The sequence below is a fragment of the Cynocephalus volans genome, chromosome 8 (assembly GCF_027409185.1).
Source record: "Cynocephalus volans isolate mCynVol1 chromosome 8, mCynVol1.pri, whole genome shotgun sequence".
Taxonomy (NCBI): domain Eukaryota; kingdom Metazoa; phylum Chordata; class Mammalia; order Dermoptera; family Cynocephalidae; genus Cynocephalus; species Cynocephalus volans.
This window is the reverse complement of record NC_084467.1, coordinates 120,104,568-120,122,922: the sequence shown is the minus strand read 5'-3', so window position 1 is coordinate 120,122,922 and position 18,355 is coordinate 120,104,568. Positions and strand designations below refer to the sequence as shown.

Sequence of the window (18,355 nt, the reverse complement as noted above, 5' to 3'; positions counted from 1 at the left end):
AACCTTGAGATAGAGTAAAACAATACTGTTTCTCAGGAAAAAAAAATACTACAGATAAAATAAAGATTTTTTTATATCCTTTGCCATATAACTTATTTTAAAATTGCAGAGTTTCTAAAGAAAATACTATGCTCGTAGTTTTAGCCTGTATATTTTATAGACTGAGAAACTGAATATCATCACAAAGCTAGTCACATTTAGACTAGAATTCAGGTTTCAGAATTCTTAGTCCAGTGTACTTTCTTTCTTTAAATTATCGCTGATGATTCTATTATAATCAGAACCTAACCTAATTAGGTTTCTACCTAATTACAACAAAATTGGACCAAAATATTTCTCTAGCTGAACCTGACCTAAATTAGAAAATGATAGTGAGTGGCACTGTTTATAATGGCTCAAAAGTAGATTATTAATACTTTTTAAAAAACAAATTTTAAGTGATAAAAAATGTAGGTATATTATAGAACTTTTAGAAAAAGTAAAAAAATAAGAAAATAAAAATCATCCATAATGCAAAACTCATAATTCTTAGCAAAATTTTTGTATATATCTTTCTACACAACTAAAACATTTTACACAGAATTTTGGAAATCTCTGGATAATACTGCAATATGAAAACATTCACTTACTTGTCCTCTGCCAGGATTTTCCTTTGGAACAAGCAGAGATACCACTGGTCCATATTTTTGACACTCCTCTTTTACATCTTCTACAACATCTGATTATTAAAACATATAACAAAAACTGCTGTGATGTAATGGACAAGAATTCATCATTTTAAAATTTTAAATCATCAAAGAATTCAGGAATACATATTTAAGTAATGAGATCATTTTCTGTATCTTCTAAAATTAAGCTTAAGTTAGAAATAACATGAATTCAATACATTTAATAATTTTCTTTTTATATTTTAAATGTAATGTTTTGAATAGTTGATACATTCAACTGATTCAAAATTTATCTTTTTTTTTTTTTTCGTGACCGGCACTCAGCCAGTGAGTGCACCGGCCAGTCCTATATAGGATCCGAACCCGCGGCAGGAACGTCGCTGCGCTCCCAGCGCCGCACTCTCCCGAGTGCGCCACGGGCTAGGCCCTGATTCAAAATTTTAAAAAATAGTCTTCCTCCCACCTTCCCAACTGCCATTCTGTTCCCCCCTTCTTGCAGGCAAAAAACATTATCAACTTCTTATGCATCCTGCCACAAATATCATAAACTGATACTGTAAAGCAAATGATTATAGATACTTTAAGTAAAAAATTCCAATCTTGCTTTTTTTTTTAAATTTAGGTATGGCAGAAAGCTTTTTGTTTATTAAACAATATATCTTGAAGATTTTTCCATATCATTACATGAAATTTCTCATGGGGGGGGGGTTTGGCTGGTATAATGGGGATCCAAACCCTCAACCTTGGTGTCAAAACACTGTGCCCTAACCAACTGAGCTAACTGACCAGGCACTCATTTGTTTCTATAGTTGTATAGTATTTCACTCTATGGATGTTCAATAAATTTTCTAATATGCCCTCTGCTGATGAATAAGTAAGCTATTTCCAAACTTTCTGCCATGATAAACAATACTGTAATAGATAAACTTGTACATATCTCATTTTACTTGTGTATTTCTAAGTTGACATTCCAGAGATGAAACTGCTGCATCAAAATTCACATGAATTTAAAGGAAAGAAATATTCTAGAATAATCCAAAATAAAACATTAATATTTTGTTCAAATATTCATTAACATAATTAATGACAGATGAACTGAAATAAGTGGAAGATCATGACAGACCTAAAACACATTATGTGAGGTCAACCAATATATAGTCCCTACTGTTCTTCTTATACCAGTTATTCCACTTGAAGAGGTCACCCAGCAACGATGACATCAATTTCAACCTAAAATAAATTTGAATTGAGTCTAACCTGTTTTTCGGACAAATGAAAAAATAAACAAAACTGAAGTCAGGAGGGACTTAATGGCTCTCCCATAAACATGTGGTGGGTATACAGACAAAAAGTATGCTTTTTGTGAACAGATTACAAGACAGCCCCGTGATGAAAATACCTATCATAAGTAAATTAATTCTTAAGATTACATGCATACTATCAAAGCTTCTCACATCGATTTTTAGATCCGGATAGACACGGATTCACTTTCAGGCTCTGTCCATTAAGCTATTAGATCTTTGGGTAAAAGCCTTAAATTCCTGAGACTTTGTATGTTAAATATAAAATTTATCTATATACGGATGACTAGAGATGTAAGAATTAGAGATGGTAACATTAAGTGCCAGCAGTGCCTAGTACACAGTTGTGGCAACAACTGGTAATCTGGGAAAAGTTACCATTTGAAGCAATAATAAAGAAGATCACAAGATGTAAAAAAATAAAATAAAATAAAATAAAATTGACATGAATTTGTAATTTTGTCAGAATGACTAACTTGCCTTTCATAAAAGTTTACCAATGTAAACTCTTTGTAGCGATGTATGAGAATGTCTATTATTTCTGTATCTTTACCCATAAGAGGGTTATCAAATGTTTTCGTCACTGTCAATGGGGCAACAAAGATATTGCAAACAAAGTTTAGTTTTAATCAGTTTTTCAACAATAAGTGAGACTGAAAACGTATGTGTAAAATGCATTTGCACTTCCTTTCCTGTAAACTGTCTATGATAAGTGCTGTAAATATTTTTTCTTAAACTTTTATTTGTCTTTTAGTCTTTCTTAGGGTGGTTTTTGCCAGAGTACAATTTGTTGAATTATTATCTTATTGCTTCTGAGTTCTGTGCCATATTTGAAAAAGGCCTTTCCTACTCCAAGAATAAAGAAAAACTCTCCCATGATTTTTTAAATTAAAAAAATTCTTTGCTTTCTTCCTTCTTTGCCTCATCCTTTTCTTTTCCTTCCTTCCCTATTTCATTCATTCCCTTACTTCTCTGGTTTTTTGTTTGTTTTAACATTTTAATCTTTACTTCATTTGGAATTTATTTTGGTCTACAATGTAAGGTTGAATATAACTTCCTCCCCTGCCCCAACAATATTACAAGATAGCTATTTCAACACATATAACAATTTCTAGCTAAACAAACTTACCTGTAACTAATACATGTTATTTGACGATGACCCTACTAATTGGAAGGACCTAACAAAGATATTTAATGGTACTATATTACCTGTTGTACTTTAGTTCACGTAAGATTCTTAAACACTAAGATTTAATAGCAATAGAGAAACATACTCAGTATGTTAAGAAGCAGAAAAGTGTTACAAAGCAAGATAAAAAGAAAACAGTAGATACTGCACAGTCTTCCTCAGGTTTATTGTAAAAGCCCAGGCTTAAGTTTTATAGAGACAAAAATTTTTAGGGGTAGACAGAATGTGGTGATGAAGACAATAGGTAGATAGCCTTAAAGGACATAAATAGTATTTTGAATTGGTCCCAAGAGATTATTTAGCACTACTGTATTTAGTGACCTTATTAAAACAATGCTGAGGGCAAGACTATTTTTTCAAATAGGCATCCTGAAAAGTCAAGAGGCTGGAGAATCTTATAATTATTACAGACTCAAAGAAATTGTTTGTTTCTTTTGGCAGATAACTATTATTAAAGCTCCAAGACATAAAATGATGTACCCTTATAAGAGGTAATGTGGTCAAATTAGCTTTATCTGTAATGTTTTAATTTTCCACAAGAATAATACTTAATACTAAGCAATTAATATTTAATACTTTTTCTTATTTTTAAATAGAAAAATAAAAGAACTTTAGAAATACAGAGACCTAAATATCTGACTCTTTTCATTTTTACTAGCTTTGTGACTAAGGCTGAGTTTACTCGTAAAATGGAAAAATAATAACTAGCTCTCAGGTAATATATATAAAGAACTAGGCACAGAGCAAGTGTTTAAAAAATTATACCTACTAACATTACTAATGTCAAAGAATGATACAAACTGACTTAGGGATATCTAGATTCAAAAAGTATAATATAAAAGAAAAAAAGATGAATCAGAGAACAAGAAATAAAGTAAAGGGAAAAGGAAACAGTATAAAAGAAAATTTTGTTTTAGATTTTTTTAAAAAATATTAGCAGGATATAACCTGAATAGTCAGGGAATAATCCCACAACAGCCCATAGTAAGTTCACAGTAAATACACCTTGAATAAACGAGTTGTTAAAAGCAAGAGAGCTAAAAAGGAGAAATAAAAGAAATAGAGAAGGGCTAGAATAGACAGAACAGAGAAAGAAGTTCCTGGGAAAATAAATCTTTACTAATTTGGTAAAAATGAGATGTAAAAGGGTCAAAAGGACCTAATGAATCAAAAATTAAAGAGTATGTTAGAGATCACATAGTTTAATACCCTCATCCTATAAATTAGAAAAAAAAAATGAGATCAGAAATGTCTATTCTAGACATAGTTACAACACATTAAAATATAAATTAGGAAGCACTAACCTTCATATTCCTCTTCATTCTCAAGATAATCATCATCGAGCACATTCAGCAGTCTTAGCACTGGAGTAGGAAGCATCACCAGATCTTCAATATGAGGGGCTATTAAAGTTCATCATAATATAGTTAAATGTAAATCCTCCCAAATAAGTTGATGAACACCAGATAAAGGAAGTTGGAAGCATAAATTAGTTCCAATGTCTTATTTGATTGCCAAATGACCAAGAAAAAAATAAAGATATATACAGCTTACCAAAAGGAATACTAAAGAATGGGCTGCACAACGCCATTTCAGCAGGAATTCTTCTGCTTGGATCATCATGAAGCATGCTAAAACATGAAAATAGGTATCATTACCGTTATAATTGATGGTTGAACAACGCGACCATTAGGGGCACTGAACCCCTGCTCAAAATATGTGCATAACTTTTGATTTACCAAAACAACTTAACTACTTATATTAATAAGGCTTAACTACTAACAGCCTATTGTTAACCAGAAACTTTACCCATAACATAAAACGATTAACACATTTTTTATAGTATATACATACTGTATACTTACAATAAAGTTATAGAAAAGAAAATGTTATTAAGAAAATCAAAAGGAAGAGAAAACCACAAAAAGATTACTTTATATTGCAATACATAATTTACTGGAGAGACAAACTACTCACACTGAGATGACTTGTGTCACATAGTGTTTTAAACAGATACTTGCAACACTTAAGCTCACCATGGCTACAAAATTATTGCAGTAGTACAGTATATACTACAGTTAATTTTATGCAGTTATGGTTTACGACTGTATCTTTACATTTGTTTACATTTCTCTCCTCTCAAATGGCTCCATGTATGGTCTGTGTTTGTGTGCATAAATTTTGATTAACTTTTTGTAATAGATTTGTGTATATTTTATGGTAGTGAGTTATAAAATAAACTAGTATCTACATATATTTATGCCATTCATGACATACTTAACTTTTTCTTAATTTTTTCAGTATTTCTAGGCTACTCAGTTCATCTGCAAGTTTTTTCAAATTGTTGCAAATCTCCAAAAGATTTTCCAATATATTTATTGAAAAAAATCCATGTATAAGTTGACCTGCAGTTTAAACCTGTGTTGTTCAAGAGTCAACTGTACTGTCAAATCTTTTGAAAATCCACCCTTCAAAGAAAATAAATTGTCTAAATGTTCACCACAGCATTAATTATGTTAGCAGGATTTACTGAATCACTCATCTATAAAGAATATAAATGCTATTTATGAGTAAATGATTGAATAAATCATGATACATACCTATGATATAATATTATACTGTGATTTAAAATAATGTTTTTGATTAATGAAACATGGGAAAGTGATCCACACTCTAACACTGAGTAAAAAAAAAGCTAGACACAGATTTAGGGTAACATAATTTTAAAAAAGAAAAAGAAAATAGTGAAAGGATGATTGTTAAATCTCGTCAAATTCTCTTAATAATAAAGCAACTTGACAGCAAAACCAAAAACCCATGGACAACATCTACAAAACTACAGAGACAAACTATTGATAGCAATAAGACTATATAGGTACCATATTGGCGTTTATGTGTAAAGAAGCAGAAAAAAGCAACAGATGATCTGATGAACCAGAGAAAAGAATAACCCAAAACAGCCAACAGGTACACATTGGAAAACACAGAAAGCCAATCTGAGAAAGGCAGCTGAAACTACAAGGGGTTATCCATTCTAATATCAGGTGAATGTAAGAGATCATCTGCAAAATCTAAAGGGATTGGAATAATCTAGACACTAACACCTCTTAAAACTAACTAGCTGACGCTCCCTTCCAGAGCGAAGTCCCAGAACAAGAAATAGTGGGAACAGAATCAATATTAAGCAGAATGGAGGAGATAGAGCAAGGGAAAGGGAAAAGGAAAGGGAGAAGGAGAAGGAAGGTCCCCCCCCCCCCAAAAAAAAAGCAGGGAAAGGGAAGAGCCAGGAGATCTCAAAAAAAAAAAAAAAAAAAATTACTTTTTTGAAAAAACATTATACAAAAACAATAGAAGAGGAAACCCTGTATAAATAGAAAAGCTATCCCAACTACACCTTCTTCTATGTGTTTAGAAAAATGAAATTCACATAAAAATGAGGAACATAAAAAGGATTATAATGAACTTATACAAAAAGAGAACTGCAAAATAACACCTCTCAGACAATGAACACATGCCAGAAAGACATGACCACAACACAGATGAACACTATAACCTATCATTTCAAAATAAACTAGAGACATTTTAAAAAATAATACAAGAAAGGGCAACATGTATCAAAATTAGAAAATCTCAAATACAAGTTGGGAAAGAATTAGAAATAAAAAAATCATTTCATAAAATAAGACTATGTTAGAAGAGATATAAGGATAAATAAACACAATAGATAATGTCTTACAGAGAAGTTGGAGGAAGTAGGAAAAACTCTAAAAATCAAAAAGAATTAATAAAAGAGATAAAACGGACTCAAGAGAAAGTGATAGTATTGAATATAAGCAAAGAAAATCCACCATACATAGAACACAAGTGTCTAAAAGAGAAAACCAAACCAAAACAACAGAACAAATACTAAAACTGTAATTTAAGAGAACTTTTCTAAAACAAACAAAAGATCTGAAACTATATATTGAAGGGCATACCATGTTCCTGAGAATACTGACCCAGAACAAAATCAAGAAATATTCTGGTAAAATCACTAGACTTTGAAGAAAAATATGAAATCTTTTGGGAATCTAGCCAAAAAGACCAAGGGACTTTCAATGGAAAGACAGAGAATCAGCAGACTTTTCAAAAGGAACACTATAATGTCAGAAGAAAATGCAGTAACATGTTTAAGACACTCAAGGAAAGAAAAATGTATGCCAAAGATTTTTATACTCAGCTAAACAGACTTTCAAGTATAATAAGCACAGTTTGACTATTATTAAAATGCAAGAACTCAGAGAATATTAACCTTATGATCTTCTAGAGAATAAGATTCAGCAAACTAAAATGATAAAAGAGACATCAACACACACAAGGACCAGTGATGAATATTAAATATATACTTATATGTAGAACTAAGATTAAATGGTAGTATTAACACAGACAATGTGTATAGTACATAACAGCTACGTAATCTAACAATGCAGATATAACTATTATTAAAATGGAGGAAGAATGGAAAGAACATATGCAAAAATAATTTAAGTAATCTAATTAGAGTACTATTATTCTAAGACTATTTTATTGTAATGTGGAATAAAAAATGAGTAATTATGAAATATTCTAATTCTGGCATTCCCTGTGTCCTCAAAAACCAGAATTCTTGATGTGGAAGAAAGGAGATACAAATGTACAACAGAAGAAGAAAAGTAAAAACTCTGTCATCCTGAATTTGAATTGGAAATATCCGTATGAACTCTGCCCACTTAAAGGCCTGGAAACAAGGACTGACCTAGCAATGAGTATTCCTAATATCCAGACTGTGGTTTTAAAACATTTCCTACTAAAAAAAACCAAGCTTCTTGGAAAAATGGTTAATCACAGGTCTGGGGCAGGAAATGCATAAGATGAACTGAGAACATCTTGCCATACCACATAGCAAGTAAGGTATCAAAGATAAAGTCTGCCAAAACCAACATGCAAAGTCTCCCATTCATCAAAGATGAAACAATTTCAGCTTTGAATAGGATTCAAAACTGCAATGGATTGCAATACATCAAATACACTTAAATTTTTTATACTACTACTTTGAATTTTTTAAAAAGGGCATGATCACCTTTGGAGGATGACAAGGAACCAACTTATCTTGAAAACTAGTAAATGAAGAGATACTAAAAGCTATTTAAAACTAATTTGAAAACACACAGACACAAATAAGTCTGTACAAAATTGCTGAGATCTGAACAAATTCTGTGGATTGTACAAATATCAATTTAAGCTGGGTTTCCGTAGTGTAGTGGTTATCACGTTGGCCTAACAAATATCAATTTACTGGTTTTGATATTGTACTAGTTATGTAAGATGTTACCATCAGGAGTAACTGGTGAAAGATATGAACCTCTCTGTAACATTTCTGCAACTTCCTGTGAGTCTGTAATTATTTAAAAATAAAAAGGAAGAAAAAAACTAATTTGAATGTTTATAGGGCCAATATTCCAAAGAAAACATCATATTCTTTTTTTTTTGACCGGCAAGGGGATCACAATCCTTCGGTACAGTGTGCTCTGCACCACGCTCAGCCAGTGAGCGCACCGGCCGTCCCTATGTAGGATCCGAACCTGCGGCCTCGGCACTACCAGTGCCACAGTCTCCTGAGTGAGCCATGGGGCCAGACCGAAACCATAATATTCTGACTCAACTAAGGGATCCACCCCTTCCTGACACACTAATTATTTTAGTCATTTCTGGACCATAATGCTATAAACCTGAAAAGCCTACCATTTGCTAATACACATTATTTCATATTTTTAAAATATCTATTGTATATAGATCTCTCCAGATATCAGAAACACTGTATTTGTCCCCAGAGAATTTTCAATGGGAATTATCTAAAGTATAATTTTAAAAACTACCTTATCCAAAATGGTTTTTGGGTTCTTTTTTTGGTAGTCCAAAAGCAAACTCTCTTTAGTTAATAAAGACTCTCTTTAAAAACCTGTTTTCCACGGCGTTTATATAACTGCCAGAGCTTTGAGAAGCCAAAGGGATACAGTGGCCCAGCATCTATCTTCCAGTGAATAAACAGCTGTCAAGAAGATCTTAACATCTGGTACTCACCATGAACAAAAGAACAATTCTTTGAAAATAAATTTAGTAAAACTGCTTGATTACTTATTACTTATAGGAAGCTAGCCTGTACAAATGATCTCAACTAAAATTCTTTTTTCTAAGGAAGCAAAAACTCTACACAATCAAGCAAATCAGATATAACATAAATCCTTTCAGAGAAAGAAGAAAAAAGCTTAATATAGTAAATATACACAAAGCAAGTTTATAGTACATGTCATGTACCTTTTGATAAGGTCTCTTAGGTGATAGGCTGGAATTGCGGCATTCACCACTGCTTTACTGGCAAATATGTGATCAATAATAGCAGAACTGTTTGCCTAAAAAAATGGAGAAAAGTATTCCTTTGGTTATTAAATTCAGTCTGTATTTATTAAGTACTAGACATACAGTGCTGTTTGGTGAGTAACGTGCAACAAAAAATACTCTCTCCTGAGAGCTTACAACCTTAATGGAGGAGAATACATACATAATTATAAGCTTCTAGAGAGGAGGAACATTTTTTCTTCATTCTCAGCACCTAGCATAGTACCTAGCACTCTATGAATAGCTACTAGATGAAAAAATAAGGAAAGAAATACCAAAGCAACCACATAAAAATGTAGTTTAATGCAAAGTGAGAAAATGAATATGTTTAGGTGAGTCACAGTGTCTTAGTGATGAGTTTTCAAATGGTTTTCAGACAAAAATAAAATAAATTATCAAAGAAAAAATAAGGCACTATTAAAATACTGCATTTGTCACATTATTCATACTCTATCTTTATGGAATATTACATTTTCTCCCCAAGCACTATGTTAACTCAGAATTTGGAACTGTGTAGATGAGTAAAAAGACTTGATACCATCATTATCACCAAAATTTACTGAATACTTACCATGGGCCAAACACTATGCTAAAAATTAAGTGTAAGTTCTTTTTCAACCTAAATACTCTTATGAGATATATACTATTATTATCCTCATCTTACAGAAAGTAAACCATGTTTTAGTGAACCTAAATAAATAACTTAGTAAGAGGTGGAGGCAAGATATGAACCCTAATAGTTTGACCTCAGAGTCTGCACTCATACCTAATTGGCAATAGAAAGTTTGCCTCCACAGAAAGTGATAAACAAGAATAATGTTTTATGTAGAGAAGCCTGTATTAGGGATTCCATTAATATACATTATGCTTCCAAATTTCACACAAATTTGAATGTGATCTACTTCTAATGAGCTCTAGGCCAAGCAGATACAGTCCAAAGGGCTCAAAGATAGTCAAAGCTAATTCAAGTAATTGATCTATATTTGTATTAGCCCTAGGAAAAAGAATACTTATCGTCTTGACTGTTTGGGAATACCAATGATAAAGAATGATCTGGTTTTACTCCCAGGGCAGCGATTTTTTTTTTTTTTTTTTTGCTAAAAATAAGCATTAGGTATAACCACTAGGCTATAGAAAGTATTCCATTCTAGAAATTGCTACACTAGGAAATCAGTGACTAGGGTTTAAAAGAAATAAAACTTTATATGTTATAATAGCTATACACTAAGATGCTCTAAAAAAAAAATACTTGTTGCTTAATATCAAAATACTTAAACACACACCTGTTTAATATCAAAACCAAAAATTCCAAAGCACTATAATATTTATCAAACCTCAAGCCTTTTAAAGGATACTAATATCATCACAATATTAAAGTCCCCCAATATGTTTGAAAACATACTGTAGTTAATTTCTAACTTATAAACATACAAAAGTTCATTCAAATATCAGAGGTTTGAGTCTTAGAACCCATGTTCCCACAGAAACAATCATATAAGGAGTAGTCACTATACCACATTCACATATGGAATATAAATAAATATTAAACAGTGTGAAAATGTGGAAAGAACACTAAACTTTGAATAGTAGGAATCCAAGTCGAAAACAACCAGCTGTATGATCTGGAGCAAGCTGCTTTACATATCTGTGCCTCCAGTTTTTCATATGTAAAACAAAAATAACCAATGCCCACTCTAACCTCATAGAATTGTTCAAGGAATTCAGTGAGATTGTGCATTAAAATACGTTAACTATAAAGCATTATGTAAAGATTACCATTTAACTTATAACCTATGGTTGTATTCATAGTACTTTAGAACCTAATAAAGTGAAATTACTAAACAAAAGAAATCACTTTTGCTTCTTTGGAGAATCGTACTCATTCCAACATTTTATCAAGCACCTACCACATGCCAGGCCCCGGGCTAAGAACAGTGAGAATACAAGGCTCACAAACATATCTGTAGTCAAGGGAATGAGTAGTGGTGAAGGTACAGGTTGAGCATCCCTAATCCAAAAATCACAAATACAAAATGCTCCAAAATTCAAAACCTTTTGAGCTCTGACATGATGCCACAAGTGAAAAATTCCACACATGGAAAATTCCATACCTGACCTCATGTGATGGGTCACAGTTAAAGCACAGGCACACAACACAGTATATTCAGCATCCCCAAGGGGAAAAAATCCTTTCAGCACCTTCAGCTGTGATATATCTTTTTCATGCATGCCCAGACTCTCTCAAGCAAGAATGCCTGAAAAGGGTAACAAAATGACATGTGTGCAGACCAGATGTGCTAACAGCAATTTCCCCATGATACTCCGCATTAGGCCAAGACCAAGGCGCATTACTCACTGTGGGTTTTTTTCATTATTCTCTGCTGTGTGATGAACATGTTGTTGAAAATGTCAAAAAGACCTGGAGATACCCATATGTATGGCAGTGATAAGGAAAAAAAGAAGCACTTATGTTTACTGTACAGTGTATAGTAACCTTTTAATCAAAACACACCAAAACACAAGTGGAGACTGAAAGCCTGCCATTGTTGTTGCCGTTGTTTAACAGGTGAAACAAGTGTTCTGGTGATGTTACTATGACGCTTAATTACCCTAAACACATTTTTTCACAGTATTAATTGCATGTCATATTTTTTACTGTTAAGTACTTATGTGTGAATAAGCATAAGAAAATTACTGCTAATCAGTAGCATATAAATTCAGAGTGGAGAACTATGGTGATGCCAATCAGATTGTACATGTGGGTGGCTGAGATAGTGACACCTGTGTTTTCTGATGGCCAACATACACTAACTTTGTTTAATTCACAAAATTATTACAAATATTGTATATATTACCTTCAGGCTATGTGTATAAGGTGTATATGAAACAAATGAATTTAATATTTAGAGTTGGGTCCCATTCCCAAGATATCTCATTATGTATATACAAATATTCCAAAATCTGAAAAAATCTGAAAACTGAAACCCTTTTGGTCCCAAGTATTTTGGATAAGGGATACTCAACCTATACCATAAATACAGAAAGAAGAGAATGGGGAGAGGAAGCAGAGTCCCCAACGAGAATCATCAAAAATTAAATACTCTTAAATTGGGATTAAAGACTCCAAAGCAAAGCACTGGTGCAGTTTACCTTCCATTCCTGAGATCTGACTGTATGTTTCAGTTTCATTCCTGAGAACATTTCCAGTAAAATGATTCCTAGGCTCCACAGATCAACAGCTGAGGTACATTCTGTATCACTCTGCAGGCCAGCCTGGGCCAAGCAATTTTGCAGTTCTGCTTCTGGAGCCCGATACCCATCTGTCTGAATATACTTTACATCCTAAAGAAGATAAGTAAACATTATAACCAATAAAAAGCTGCTCACTTTCCATCCATCTCTATAGTTTTTACTTCCTAAAAGTGCAGTAAACCACTGCCAAACTGAATGTCAAAAATTTTTAGCCCTTTGCTACCATAATTATTTGGTTCATTAACTGGGCAGTTCTCACAGGCAAGCTGTACACTTTCCATTCAGCTGCTCAGAAAGAAGTCTCTTACCTTTTAGGCACAGCTGATAAATAAAGACACTCTGCAAAGAGCTGATAAGTTATGGAGAATGGAGGATTTGCCAGAACTGTCATATACATTCTGCCATGAGATAGAGCCCCAACACTGAAGATACCAGAAACAGTAACTCAGCAATTAACCAAATGCTCATAGAATAAAAAAAGCATTCTATGTAGGTTAAGTACTTTTAATAAATCCAGAGCTCTCTTGTGTTTCACTAGCTCCTCCTACCTGACCCAAACATATGGCCTTTTTTCACATGGCAGCACTTAAATTCTTTTGATTTGCTTCATCCCCAGGCATTTCAGTATTTTAGATAAAAATGCCTCTTAAGTCCCTGCTAAACTACCATTGTTTTTAAAAATATTTGCTTAGATCACGAGATTTTAAACTGAGGAAAAAGAAAAAATATTTCTTACCTGATTGCCTTCTTTGAAGCTAAGTCCAAAGTCAATGAGTTTAAAACACTCATTCTCTGCACTCCACAATATATTACGTGGTTTGAGGTCTGCATGGACATAACCCTCATGATGAAGAAAAGCAAGGGCCTCCAGAACATCTCTGGCACAATGCTGTATCATCCACATGGAACAACCCTGGTGACTGGAATATAAAAGCAACTCCGAAACACTGACATCCAGGAGTTCAAGCAACAGACAGCGTGATGGCACATTTGGAGAGAAGTGGATTGTAAAGACTCCATACAAAGTCACTAGAAAAGGAAACAAATTATAATACTTTAAAAGTCAGACTCTGAGTAAGTTACTACTAAAGCAGATTAACTCTGCAATACAAATTTGGGATAGTCTAGAAAGGATAACTTTGATAAACAAGCAAGCTTCCACTGTAATTTATTTTTCTCATTAAAGATCTTTGGGCAACTAGCTTATTTTAATAAAATAAGATGAGATAAACTTCAATAGCTGATTACCATTCAAAGATATTAAATATGGCACAATGATTCAAATTGATTTTCACCGAGCACTCAGTGGTGGGTGAATATGCACTTAGGATATCAAGCAAAAATTACTAAAAGTAAAAATCCAAATATTAATTACCTCTCTTAAAAGGAATGTCACAATGTGTAAAAACCAAACTGAAGATTGCTTCTTGATCCAAAATTGCACTCTATAATCTAAATATTAAAAGAGATTAAGACTTTCCAGACAACATTTTAAGCTAATCTTACATAGATTCAACAAGTCCTTAGGACTGCAAAAATTTTCCCTCTATAATACCAGGGTAATAATGATACACGATTTAGCAAGCTAAGAAAATGCAGCACAAGTGTTAAGAAATTCTCCAAAATGGTATTATAAAAAAAGTTATTCTTTAAATCAAATATAGATTATACTTACCAGGAAATAAAACATTTCTTTACTAACCAAAGCTATAACTAATTATAAGCTCTCTGTTGGTAACTACAATAAAGATTGTTTTCATAAGTCAGTCATCAGTGATCATTATATATCTCACATTCTGAATACCTGTGTCATGAAACACAGTCTTACAAGAGCAAAAACATAAAGTATTCCTAAATTTTACACTTCCATAAGGATTCCTATGTAATACTAACTCATTTCTTTCAAATTCATACTAAATATACATCAGGTGATATCTATATGAGTTATTAGCATTGATGTCACAAGCCCTAGAAATATCTCCCGTTTTTCACTGTTATGTTAAGATCTAAAAATTTCCACACAAGAATGACGATCTACCAAAGATATGCCTCCTTTCACTAGAGAAGATTTTTTTCTGTGCTAATAAGTGCAGCATTCTCCGAGGAGACCCGAAGCAAAAGAGAACTTACTGAGCATCTACCATGTGACACTGGGCAAAGCGGACCACCACCACCACCATACTGCAAGACACCAATAAAGTGAAAGGAGGATGGGAAAGGGTCCTGGATCGGGAGATAAAGAAGGCCAGGCCCGCTTCTCCCGCCTAAAGGACGGAAGACCGAACGCCAGGCTGAGACAGGAAGAGTACGCTTGGTCGGGACTTGGGCAAGAAGAAAGTGGAGACAGCGGCAATTACCGATGTTTCTGTGACCCTGCAACTGCTCCAGCGCCGCCCTCTCTTTGCGGAAACCGTACTCGGCGGCCGAGGCCGCAGCCCCGGTGGTTCCTGGCGGCAAGAACTGCTTGAGGGCGCCGGGGGGTGAGCCGGGGTTGCCGCAGCAGCGCACCCGATACACCGAGGCCGAGGAGCCGCTACCCAGGCGGCTCTGTACCTGCCACAGCCGCCCGAAGGCCTCCAGAAACCGCGGGGGCTCCGCGCCCCACGCGCAGCCGGATCCCGCCATCGGTGTGCGCTGAGGACACTGACACGGGAGCTGACGTGACGCCCGAGGCAGGCCGGCACGTCCCGTGGTCACATCCCCGCCCGCCGAACCAGCGGCTCCGCAGGGAGGGGCCTGCAGCCGCCTCACCGACTCCCGGGACCTCAAGCCGCCATGACACCGGAAACCGTAGTGCACCCGAGCCTCAGAAGCCGGAAATAGAGGAAGAGCCAATCCTACAGGCTGAAGGAGGCGGGTCCCGAAGGGGCGGGGCCTAAAGTTGATTTGCTGAATTAGGTTTGGAGAAGAGGGCTGAAAGAAAAAGTTAAACTTAGTTATTGAGTACCCGCTATGTCAGGCCCAATGCAAACAGCTTTCTCGTACGTTACCTAAAACTAAAACTGGTCCTTTTTCATGTTGAGGCATCTCACCATTGGGAACCCAGGAAAATAACAACCCTCCTATATTTCTCATAGAAGGGATCCTAAGAGAAATATCCCAATTACTAAGTTTGCATGGCCCTTTTAGGGTCTGGAGTAGCACTGTGCACTCTCCTGTTGTTTCTAACAAGCCTTTTCTCTAAGTCTGAAGTCCACACCAATTTCTTGAGGGCTTGAGCTTTTGGAATACAAAAATCGAGTAAAGACTCACAGGCTTTTGTGATTTTGCAATCACATGGCTCCTCTAAGGCAATACGCACAGCCATCTATTTGCTTGTATAGAGGTAGGGCAAAGTGGGGAAACTGAGGAGGGGGGAGAGAAGTGAAGAACACAACTGCATTAGGTCCCAAATAGAGGGAAGAGATGACATAGAAATGAACTCTAATTTCAAGGAAGTCAGAGTTGGTAGAATGCATATGACATGTGTAACATTATGATCCAAGGTGTAAAGGTAAAAATGCTCTAAAGGAGGTGCAATTAAAGTGCTAGGGAACTCATATGTTAGAAAAATGTGAGTAAAAAGGAGTATTACATTCATGTTTTGTTGAAATAGAGTGAATTGTAATCGGAAAGGGTAAATGCTGAACTTTTAGAAGTTGACTATGCCCTTCTTATGAAAAATTACATTGTTATAATCCATATATTGATTAGGTATAAGCCGTTTTCCTGGGCACTAGAAATAAAAGTTTTCAGTCTGAAAATATTCTCTAGTGGCTTTATTTCTTTCTGCTTTTCCAACTTTTCTTGTGCTATCATGCCTTCTCATTGCTCCACTTGTTAACAAACAAGGTAAGGATACTAAATTATGGACTTGAGCCATATTCAAAAGTGGTACCAAGAATTATCTAAAACAGATATGACTTGGAGTATCTTTAACAGAAGGAGTGGCCCATATTTTAACTGTTGATCTCTTAGAGATCCAAATCCTTCAGGCATGGAAGTAGTAGCCAATCTTAAAATGGTCCCAATGATCTTTGTCTCCTAGAATTTATGGCCTCCTGTAGTCTCCGCTCACATTAAATAAGGATAACCTGTGTAACCAAGAAGATACTGTGAATATGATGATGTGTGACTTCCTAGGTCATAAAAGACATTGCAGATTCCACCTTGCTATCTTTTTGATGACTCGCTTTGGGGGAAGCTAGCTGCCTTGTTATCAAGACCTTCGAGCAGACCAATGGAGATGTCTACATGATGAGGAACTGAGAGGCCTCCTGTCAAAAGCCATGTCAGTGAACCACCTTGGGAATGGAACTTCCCATCCTAGTCAAGCCATCAGAATGACTGCAGCTCTGGCTGAAATCTTGATTGCAAACTCATAAGGGACCCCTCTGCTAGAGCCATCCAGCTAAGCCACTTCTAAATTCAGTGCTACAGAAATTATATGTGATAATAAATGTTTATTGTTGTTTTAAGTTTTAAATTGCTAAGTTTTGGAGTAATTTGTTATATAGTAATAACTATACACTAGAAAGGAATAAATATTTAATTAATGTCTACAAAATTTAACATTATCATGAAATTGCTTTGCAGACCAGTTGTGTACATTTATGCTCTAATCAGCAGTCAGAAAGAACATGACTTACTATATCCATACTAATAAAACATTATTATTTAAAATTTTTCTTTTTAATTTTATAAGCAAAAATTATGTTTTGATATTTTTATTTTTTATTAGTAGGGTATACTTTTTCACACTTTTAAAAGATATTTTTATTTTCTCTTTTACAAACGTTTTTGTAAGGATCACCTGGTAGATTTCCTTTTTCCCTTTAGTTTCCCTCATTCCTTTTGTCCTTTTCCTTAGATCCTCTTCCTTTTACCTAGCTGCTGCAGGCCAGAAAATACCAGAGACTCACTTGGATTTGCAATCTCTAAGTGAAAGGAATCTATTGCTTTTCCTTAACCCATCCTTCATTCTCTCCTGAGCAGTGTCTCCTTGAAATGGTTATGATAATCTTTGGCCACCTGAAGCTCCCTGAGGACTCCTACAATAGAATCCATTTCTTTCTGGCACTATAAATACCTATTTTTAAGATAGATCTTTGTTTCTGGCTCCATTCTCCTACACCCCCAGGCAGGTGAGCCAATCAGTGGTCTGTCACAACATTTCCCACTTTCTCAATTTCCACATCCCCTTCAGTATCAGCAGCAACTTTGGAAAGAGACTGAGCCAGGTCCTTTGGTGCTTCCTCTCTAAGTCTAGAGACCATGCCCTGGCTTCAGAGTCAGACTGGATTTCAATTCCCAGCTCTACCACTTACTGTCAATATGACTCTAAGCCAATTAATGAAACTCTTTGGCCCTAGTTTCCTCGGCTAATTGTAAGGTGGCAAGAAACATTAGTTATAATTAGATAAAATTACAAAAGTAGGTTATCTCATGAAGTACCTAGCTTACTGTGAGTTCTCACTAAGATTTGCTCTTTTTGTTTATTTCTATAATTCTGTTTGGACTTAGAGAGCCTATTAGAACAAAATAGAACCTTC

General features: G+C 34.7%; 1 protein-coding gene across 1 annotated transcript in view; it reads right to left on the bottom strand.

Moving 5' to 3' along the window:
- Nucleotides 1–15,599, bottom strand: part of UHMK1 (U2AF homology motif kinase 1) — a 28,165-nt gene extending 12,566 nt beyond the window's left edge. Inside the window, exons 1-7 of the mRNA XM_063104453.1 lie at nucleotides 15,182–15,599; nucleotides 13,561–13,853; nucleotides 12,723–12,914; nucleotides 9,492–9,586; nucleotides 4,713–4,789; nucleotides 4,463–4,561; nucleotides 630–718 (exon numbers count right to left, since the gene is read on the bottom strand). Of these exons, the coding sequence (XP_062960523.1) occupies nucleotides 630–718; nucleotides 4,463–4,561; nucleotides 4,713–4,789; nucleotides 9,492–9,586; nucleotides 12,723–12,914; nucleotides 13,561–13,853; nucleotides 15,182–15,449 (1,113 nt within the window). The 5' untranslated portion in view covers nucleotides 15,450–15,599. The remainder of the gene's footprint in view (nucleotides 1–629; nucleotides 719–4,462; nucleotides 4,562–4,712; nucleotides 4,790–9,491; nucleotides 9,587–12,722; nucleotides 12,915–13,560; nucleotides 13,854–15,181) is intronic.
- Nucleotides 15,600–18,355: the final 2,756 nt, after the last annotated feature.